Source organism: Fusarium oxysporum, chromosome 3 (assembly GCF_000149955.1).
Source record: "Fusarium oxysporum f. sp. lycopersici 4287 chromosome 3, whole genome shotgun sequence".
NCBI lineage: Eukaryota > Fungi > Ascomycota > Sordariomycetes > Hypocreales > Nectriaceae > Fusarium > Fusarium oxysporum.
Window position 1 is genome coordinate 2,247,241 of NC_030988.1, and position 9,614 is coordinate 2,256,854.

The 9,614-nt window shown below is 48.9% G+C and overlaps 3 protein-coding genes across 3 annotated transcripts; 1 reads left to right on the forward strand and 2 right to left on the reverse strand.

Moving 5' to 3' along the window:
- The first annotated feature begins 3,437 nt into the window (after positions 1-3,437).
- FOXG_06478 (uncharacterized protein) lies at positions 3,438-4,988 on the forward strand. Its single transcript, XM_018385168.1, has 2 exons — positions 3,438-3,976; positions 4,071-4,988. Exons 1-2 carry the CDS (start codon positions 3,582-3,584, stop codon positions 4,669-4,671), a joined length of 996 nt encoding a protein of 331 aa, XP_018242389.1. The 5' UTR covers positions 3,438-3,581; the 3' UTR covers positions 4,672-4,988.
- Positions 4,989-5,498: 510 nt separating this feature from the next.
- Positions 5,499-6,347, reverse strand: FOXG_06479 (uncharacterized protein; the record flags this gene model as incomplete). Its single annotated transcript, XM_018385169.1, has 1 exon — positions 5,499-6,347. One exon carries the CDS (start codon positions 6,345-6,347, stop codon positions 5,499-5,501), a length of 849 nt encoding a protein of 282 aa, XP_018242390.1.
- A 301-nt stretch (positions 6,348-6,648) lies between these two features.
- FOXG_06480 (uncharacterized protein) lies at positions 6,649-7,152 on the reverse strand (the record flags this gene model as incomplete). The annotated part of the gene is made up of 1 exon (XM_018385170.1): positions 6,649-7,152. One exon carries the CDS (start codon positions 7,150-7,152, stop codon positions 6,649-6,651), a length of 504 nt encoding a protein of 167 aa, XP_018242391.1.
- Between the last annotated feature and the right edge of the window lie 2,462 nt (positions 7,153-9,614).

Genomic DNA, 9,614 nt, shown 5'->3' on the forward strand with positions numbered 1-9,614 from the left:
AAGGCTGAATAGAACGGGCAGGTAGTATTGTGCGAGTTCAGGAGTTTATATTGTACCATAACCCTCCGCTGAAAGCTGGAAAGTTAAAATTTTGGCCTTACAGAACTTGTCAGGCTGAATACGCTCCGTCCAACCAGATTTGGAACTTTTATACCATCGCCTCACCAATGTCAACCACACATGTCACAGCTGTAATACTCCTCCTAACTTACGAGGTGTTGGCCAATTGCGATGCCACAACTTATCGGAAGTTGCCGTACTTTGCCCCGCACCACACAGTAAGCGCTGACACGTGCTGGGAGGATTGGGAAAAGTACAAATCGTTGAGATCAAATACGAGCTATGTATGTATGCATGTATACTTTTCGTCCGAGGGGCCATGAGGCTTGTGAAAGTCCCCTATTGGGGCACAGGACGTGCTGGGCTAGGTATCATTCGCAAGCGATTTGACTCAAATCGTCTAACAAATTCGGTTATCTCGCTTGCGTTTTGGAGCCAAATCGCTTGGAGCGAAGCCGAGTAGCTGATTGGCTTAAAATAGCCCCAACCCCACATTTAGGGTTAGCTAGCGCCGACTTGGGGCTAGAGCTACTTCAGCGGGGCTATCTTGCAAATCTTACGTTTCACGCCACGCTTTAACTTAATATTACTAGACTGCGTCACTATTACAATTGCCTCCGTAAGTATAACGTGAATCACTAGTATGTGAGCCACTTTTCTTAGCCTTCAAACTAAATGTTACAACAAAAACACCACAAACTAGCCAATCAATTAAAATTACCTACTATCCTCTTCTCCGGATACCTCAATATCCTCCTGACATGTCCTTGCATTATGTCCCATCTTGCCGCATATCTCTATGAGTGTCATAAGCCTACACTTCCGTACCGAGCCCCGCATGACCCCCACTTTGGCTGATGTACATGGAGTGACCTGGAGGGCCAGAGGAATCAACCCCGCCCATTTCATCATACATTTCTTATTCATTCCTTACGACCTCATGGCTTCTCAACAAGACTCCGGCCTAGCGGTCAACGCGTATGACGATAGCTGTATTGTTGTTGCTAACAGCCGCCGCGAGCAGCAGGCTGATAATACCTGCCGACCAATCAAAGCTCCGGATCCCTCCCGCGGCTACCGTTTTCGGCCATTGAAGCTTCCAATTCGGGCCCCTAAGATCACAGCCTTGCCCCAAGAGCCGCTGTTGCTATTCCAGCAATTTGTACCTATTTCGCTAATAGAAAGCTGGGCCTGTTACACGAATAGTTGGGCTAGCCACGTGCTTGAAGAGGCTCGCTGTGGCCGTCGTACATTGAAGCCACAGTCACGGCTATTCCAATGGAAATCAACCTCTGCTGCAGAAATCTATATATGGATTGCAATCTTCATTTATATGAGACTACACACAGATAAGCAGATCAAGGACTATTGGAAGGCTTCGTCCCTAGGGAAGCAACGCCCTCTTCATCCAATTACAAAATGGATGACTTACACACGATTCCAGCTATTGTCACGGAACCTTCGCCTTTTTGACCACACAACTATCGATAAGGAAGCTTCTATTGAGGATTATAGCCGAACCTTCATCCGGGTTAGGTCCTGGTCTGACCATATACAGCAGGCGTTTTTAGACTTCTACTCACCAGGCACATCTATTGCTATAGATGAGTGTATGGTCCGCTTCCTAGGGAGAGACTTAGAGACAACAGTCGTACCTAACAAGCCTATCCCTCGAGGCTTCAAAGCTTGGGTTGTGGCCCAAGAAGGCTATTTCCTCCGGTGGCTTTGGCACCGGCCACATCGAAAATACGCGCCCGTAGGGGTCAGGCCTGCTTACCGGCGAAAATCACCACAGGTACGGAAACAGCGGCAAAGACGGCCAGTTAGGAAGTCAGAGAGAGCAGAGCATCTAAATCCTACCCAAGCTGTGGTTGTTGCCCTAGTAAAATTGCTGCCAAAAGCCAGGTATCACGTATTCCTAGATAACCTATTCTCCTACCCTAACCTCTTCCGCCGGCTTTATTAACTAGGGCACGGAGCCACAGGCATAGCCTGTCAGAAATGTGGCTTCTATAAACCCCTAGTCAAGCTGAAGAAGGTTAATAACACAGCAGCCGCTGACCTTGAGTTTAACTACCTTACGGCAGTCCCTACGAAGGATAACCTGGTCAGTTAGAAAGATAGGACCTCTATGATTTCCCTTACTAATATGTCTTTGGTTAGGTTAATCAGATCATTTGGAAAGACAACGCTCTTATGTTATTTTTATCTACGGTTTTCACAGGCGTTGAACGTGTTGACCGCAAGAGGAAGAGACCGACAACAGACCAACCGCCAGCACGGCCAATTAAGCGTATTTTTGGTGCCGAGCCTGTGAAGGTTATTTCTATCCCGTCAATTGCTGCTATCTACAATGAACAGATGGATGCTGTGGACCAAGGTGACCAAAGGCGAGCCTATTGGAGCCCCGACCACCGTGTCCGTAGGGGCAGCTGGAAGACCCTAGCTTGGGACTTCCTGCTAGAAATAGCCCTGATCAATAGCTTCATTTTACAGCTTAAAGGGCAGCCACAGTGGAAACATATAAAGTCACAAGCTGACTGGCGGCAACACATTGTGGATAGCCTCATTGCTAAGTATCAACCTGACAGTCAGTCAAGGCAGAGATTTCGTACTGGAGACGAATTTACGCCTGTAACAATGCATAATTAGGTCCGAAATAAAAACGCCTCGCCTTGTAAAGCTTGTAAAGGAATACGGGTTGGAAAGGGTCAACCGCAGCCCTTACAAGCTAATACAAACAATGGGAATAGGGGCAAAAGGGTTCAGTCACGGTATGGCTGTCAGGAGTGCAAAGTACCCCTATGTAGATCCGGGAATTGTTGGGACTTCTATCACCGCATAAATTAGGTGGGGCTGAATGTACCTTTCATTTGATGTCCTCTGGTTGGCTAGACCCCCCTGTCCGGTACGCAAACTCAGAGATACTAAATACTAACGAAATTGATCTGGGTTGCTTGCAGCAGCATCACAGAAAAATGCTCAATTAGGCCTAGGCCGGCTAGGCGCGGTACGTGATGTTGGATTCAAAATTATTGCCCCCCCCACTGTAGGCCCCTTGGCGTCGGACACGGCTCAGCCATCCAACATCCGCTTAGGTAAGCTTGGATTTCCTGGACTCCCATGTGCCATGCAGACGACAGCCGCATGATGGAGTTGGCCCGGCTTTGTTCCACTGTATCCGGCGTGTCTCAGCCAAAAGGACTGGCTACAGATTTGTAAAGCCCGGGATGATTACCAAACTCCGCTCGAATGCGGCGGATTTCTAGAGTACTGAAACTTTATGATGTTCCCGACTCCGAGAATCGTTGCTCGACTCTCGAGGGAATTGGTATAAGGCCAGCTGTTTAAAATCCAAGCTGGAGCAACAAATTTCATGATGCCTCTTTGCAATCTACAACCATTCCTCGAGCAAAGTCCATCGCTAAAACAGCCCATCGTCACCCTCTGAACAACTTGGACCACTGACCCTCCTTGATAGCTTGCTAAACACCTTTGATCACACTTCAATCACCACCATCATGTTTCCCGTCGTCGCTGTTCCCGGAGGCCGTGGCAACCTTGGCCGCACCATCGTCGAGGCCATTCTAGAAGACGGAAAATTCACGCCCATCATCCTAGCTCGCGAGGTAGGCTGGCACCAATCGCTTGACTGCCGCGGCGAAGCTGACGGCATGCCACTGCAGGAGGACGCCGCGCTGTCGGAGAAGATCGGCGCTCGTATCATTGCCGTCGATTACAGCAACGTGCAAGCTCTGACGAAGCTTCTCGAGGATGAGAAAGTTGAGGTCGTCATCTCAACTCTCAACCTCGTCACTGGCGCCGATCCAGAGCTGAGCCTCATCAAGGCCGCCGAGGCTTCCAGCGTCACCAAGCGCTACATTCCCGCCATTTGGGGCATCAAGTTCGGCCAAGAGTAAGCATTTCTTACCACAATCGCTCTCGGATTGGCGGTCTTCCATTTCCTTCTTGCTGTATAATTTATAGCCGCAGGCTGATCAGTGTGCCAGGATCATCGACATCTTTCCTCCCGCCAAGTTCAAGACTGATGTCATTGACGCGGTGACCGCGAGCAACCTCGAGTACAGCATCTGGATTCCGGGCTATTTCTTGGATTGGTTCACCTACCCCGGTGTCAAGACTTATATGCAGCCTTTTTCCATCGTTGTCGATTTTGCCCATAACACCGCCGCCATCCCCATCCGCGGAGATATCCCCGTCGCACTCACCCACACGGTCGACATGGCCAAGCTTGTCGCCAAGGCCCTGACCCTCCCGAAGTGGGAGCCGGAGACGTACTGCATCGCCGAAAAGATCACCTGGGACCAAATGATTGCCATTGGCGAGAAGGTAAAGAAGACAAAGTTCAAGGTCACGTACGACACCCTGGATACACTCAAGACGCATACCGTCGCCGAACTCCCGGGTCATCCCGAGGCCTACAAGTTCATTCCCAAGCCGATGCTTCAGTCCATCTTGGCGACCTTTGGCATCATGTTTGGCACGGGCGCTTTCGATCTGAAGTATGGCCACGCCATTCAGGATGACTTCCCAGAAGTCAAGGTCCGCAAGGTCGAGGAGCTGCTGACCGAGGCCTGGAAGACCGATTGAGTACTACACTGAAATCTTGGTTTGAAATAGCCATCCGATGATGACGGATTACTTCTTCTCCCGGTGTTATCGTCTGATTTTATGGCAGAGCCAGGAACTCCTTTTGAATAAAGTCATGGGCGTTGTTCTTCAAGTCAGGAACTCGCGACGAATCTCAGCGAGCATGGCAACTGAGAGGGGTTCATAGACCATACCAATAAATGACATAGACAATGTTGAGAACCACTTTCATATCCCCCAAAGAGGAGGGAAACCCCCGCTCTATATGCTAATTCGCTCTCAAGTATCCGATTCACCAAATCGAGGCTGGGCATTAGGAGCTCCTATCTTAGGCTACTCTTCAACAGCACGCGAGCAATACATACAGCGTTCCGCGACGTTTTGTTGTTGGATTGCGCAGTGATGCTGAGTGCACTTGATAGAAAGTTGGTTAATATTGTACTGATTGTACCGTAATTATTTGTTTTAATGAACGTGAAGGCCCTATTTATATTTCCATATGAGCCTTACATGACGTTGACTGGAAACTCAGGGATATACAAGGTGTCCTTGAGGTTAATGGTGACTCCTTCTTGCCACTTGCTTATAAAGGTAAAATTTACTGTTCCTCTACCGGATGGGAAAACCTTCCCGCCACCAGTAACAAGGACAGTTCGCGTTGCAGATCGTAATTCGCGGAGGAGACTCCGCCTATTGCAGATATGAACTGTAGAACCAGTATCGAACGGCCATTTCATACGTGCACTGATGTTATCCAGTGACTTTGCCCGTCAGCATGGCTTCGCTCGAGACTTTATCTTTCAGCATCATAAAGGACCTTTCGACCGTCATATGGTTCGATTCCTTAATGTGAAGATTTTTGACGTCATCGTGTTGGTTGTGCATGGCTTATAGTAATTGGATTCCAAGTATCTATTCCGATGCCATTTACTTTCAAGCTGAGGAAAGAAGGAAGGAAGGAAAAGGCCACAGTAATCAGAGTTTTGTTGTTCTTCCAGTCCCACTTCGCGCCTATTGGCGTAGCCACAGCAACAAGGTCCTGGCCCATTCATTACATTAGGTACGAATTCGTCAGGTCTGGGGACGCGGACCTGCAACCTGGCGATGGAACCAAAGACGTGGAGGGAGGAGGCCTCTACGACAGACCTGGGGGCCACAACGGATGGGAGGCGGTGAGACGATCTGACCCGGAGAAGGACCACCGCCGTCACCAGCGCCAAAGGCAGCAGTGTCCTGAGGGGAACCCAGGCCGGGATATGAGATGGTGGAAGACGAGAAAATGCAGTTGTGTAGGCTGTCGCCAGGATACAAGGTGCCCTTTTGCTCACACGGATGAGGAGAGTTGGTGCACCTATTGCAGGGTCCTGGGCCACTGTGTCGATGGCTGCGAGTGGACCACGACTACTAATAAATGATCCTCTAGATGATGAGCCAGGAAGGTGCATCCAAGGCCTGGCGCGAAAGGTTATAATATCATTTCCGACAGCCGGCAGATTGTTCTTATAGGCGAAATGTCCCGCGACCAGTCTCCCTGGTCGGGCGATACCTCCAAGACCTGAGGGAAACGCAGCGGGAATTGGTTCATCGCCGCCATGCGTTCGTCTCCCCTCCTTGCCCCCCTCATCGTCGCTATTCACACCCTCGACCCTCATGTCGCTGGCATTTTTCGTTTCCATGATGCCAAGTTCAATTAAAACGGAAGTGTAGGGTACAGTAGAGGACAAAAAAGAAGTTATAAAAACTAGAAAGAAAATCCAGGCAGTCTACTGTAAGCTATCACGCTGTCTGCGCTTGCTCTGCCTGCCGCCTCTCTTTTTCCTCCACTCCGGCCCTCGCCTCTCAATGGCCAGCATCCTCGGAAACAAAACCACAGGCAGACCAGCCAGCAATGTAAATGACCATCCTCTTACCAACCTGGAGATCATGTAGTCGACTATCGCAGTGCCCACGCCGCCCATCAGACACCTGACAAGATTGTTAGCTGCCGTCGCAGTGGCAGGCGAGTTCGGGTTTAGGTCGACGATCAGCGTGTTCATGATGCTGAAGCTCCCCGTTATGCACAATCCAACGGCGATCGATGGAGAAGCCTATCTTGCGGGCGATGCGAGCGTAATTCCAGTCGAGATACCCTTGCCCAAGACTGGCTATACAGCAACCTGCTTCATATGGCAGGTAGCAGAGGCCCAACTCGAGGGTGTTGAAGCCGTAGATCTCCTTGAACAGGGTCGACAGAGTCGCAGCCACAGTGATGAAGTCGAGGTACAAGATAGAGTTGTACACCAATACCAGAAACATCTCTTGTTCGAAGATAATTTTGATCGTTCGAAGAGGGTTGGGAAACCGGAGCTTCGCGATCGAAGAGGCGACTTCCTCCTGAGCCCCGCCTTTGTTTTTGCGGAGGAAATCCATCAAGGGCCGGTTCCAGCGCTGTGCTGGGATACTCCCATTGCCAACCACCTTGCGGCACGACTCGGGGACCATGAGGGTGAAGATGACAAGCCAGGTGGCCGCGAGAATGGCACAGAACCAGAAAATCGCAGGCCAGCCGAGATACTGGCTGAGGATATGTTGGGAAACTGGGAATTCCCCTTATCTTCAGGATTCAGACTGTTAGTCTGAAAGTCCTAGATTTAAAGTCCAAAAGTCCTAGATACCATCATCTAGAGATATAAACCCGAGAAGAACTCTCAGCTCAATAATGAACAATCAAGTTTCATATAACGTCCGTCACCCACAGACCGGCCACTCCCACAGACTGGCCACCTCGGCCAAAACACCAAGAACCAGATATTGTAATCAATTAATTAATTATCTCAACACCACACTTTTTATATTAAATAAAAGTCTGGTCAGTGAATATTTAAATGAAACTGAGTACAAAGATCCTCAAGTTTTAATTTCTGGACCCTATTTGCCGTTCTTTCTGGTTGCAAAGTCCTCCACATCTGTTCACGAGCCTTCTTTATCGCTGGAATCTTTGCGAACTCGGCATTTGGGTTATAGATAACCTTTTTACGCCTTTTCGGGAGATATTCTTCTCTTTCGCGTTGCAGAACACATATTTCTCTATTCTGCTTTTCCATTTCGAAGTTCTGACTATCCAATTGCCTTCCAATCTTCCTGAACAGCAGCCTGACGGTCGGATCTTGAGTAGCAGTCGCTGGGACAGCCTCTAGAGCTCGCCGAAGCTGTACAGACGACCGGGGAGTCTTCAAGAGACTGGAATCCTGCTCTTTGGCGGGCGAAATCGCTGTGGCAGCGGGAGAAGGTGTCTCAGTGACCATTGGGTTCATCAGGACCTTCGCCAGATTGACAGGCCACAGTCCAGTGGCTTTGAAGCCGGCGAGGTCGTTGGACTTCGTGATAGCTTCTTTCCGAGCTTTGTCGTAAGTATATAGAAATGTAATCTTGCCGATATGGCTGCTATCAGCGATACAAGCGAGATCTGAAAGAAGTCGACGATATGCTCTCTTCAGCGGTCCAAATACAGCAACATCCAGTGGCTGTAGGACGTGGGAAGCGTGAGCAGGAAGAAATGACAGATATATATTGTTATTATAGCATTTCCAAAGGAATTCCTCAGTCATATGACTTCCATGACCGTCAAGAATAAGAAGTCGGGGTTCGTTCTTATTCTCGGGCTTTGTCGATGGAATAAAAACTTTTTTCAACCAAACCAACGCCAATTTATTGCTTGTCCAACCGTTTTCACTACAGCTGAACTCCCAGTCATCTAGGGAGTCCAAATCTTCAGGGAAATGTTGTTGTTGAACTGTTTTCCCCTTGAAGATAACTGCAGGTCTCAGGACTTTCCCGGTTGCTGAGATACACTCGAGTATTGTAATCCAAGACCTGGAACCAGGTTGACGAATAAGTACTGACTTCTTGCCCTTGTGACCGAGGAATAGACCGTTCATTCCTATTCCTTCCATCATTCCAACTTCGTCGACGTTGTATCTGTTCTTCTGCTTGATTATTCGTATCGCCGGCATCATCAGCAGCATAAAAAAGGCCTTTATCAGTTCAGAAGATGCTCCATTGTATCGCTCAGAATCAATTTTCTTGCCTTTTAAAGTCCTAATATCTGTATTTCGACTTGAAAAGCCCTGTAACCAGTTTTTTCCGACGCCTTCTGGGAAGCCGTTGCGGACGGCAATCTTACTGGCGAACTCTCTGACTTGCTGATGCGATACAGGGCATCCTAGATCAGCCTGGACGATAATCCAATCTCACAGGCGCTTTTTCTGAATATCAGAGAGCTTTTGCCGTGATTTTTGGGCTTCTCTTGGTGTTGTGCTTCCTTTGACCCGACCTTGTAGAGTGGAACGGTTGATGCCACAAGCTTCGGCTGCTTTGTTCACTGAAACTCCATCTGCAACCATCTGGAGCGCGGTACTTATATCTTTTTCAGTAAAAGAAGGCATTTTGAATTGATCGGTGTTGGTTTGAAATTAATTGGAATTAAATTCGTAGAGTTGTGGCCGTTTAAAGTGTGTACAAATTGGGTGGCTGGCTAAGAAATGAGGTGGCCAGTCTGTGGGGGTGGCCGGCCTGTGGGTGACGAACGTTAATATATATTTTCACCCAGCACTACTGCGCTGTTGAGACAGTGCGGCGAAGGTGGTCCGATCTGCTGGTGGCTGGGATGTGGATACTATGTAAGGAGCTGTGCTCCTCTCGGACATATGTAACTTAGAACAATAACAACACAATGAGCCTATTCGTTTTATCATGCGCAATATAAACAACAATTGGAAGACGTGGCTTTGAGCGTTCTAAACAATCCGATATGGGTGGTCGCGACACTTTTTGACGGAGATGAAAAGAGGCTGCTTGCGACGTTATTGCCGGTGCTTGCTCGTGGTTGCGTCAGTTGAAGGATTCAGCTGAAGACCTCCCGGAAATGGAAAGTTTCATGGCGCTCACTGGCCGCATTCGTTGCA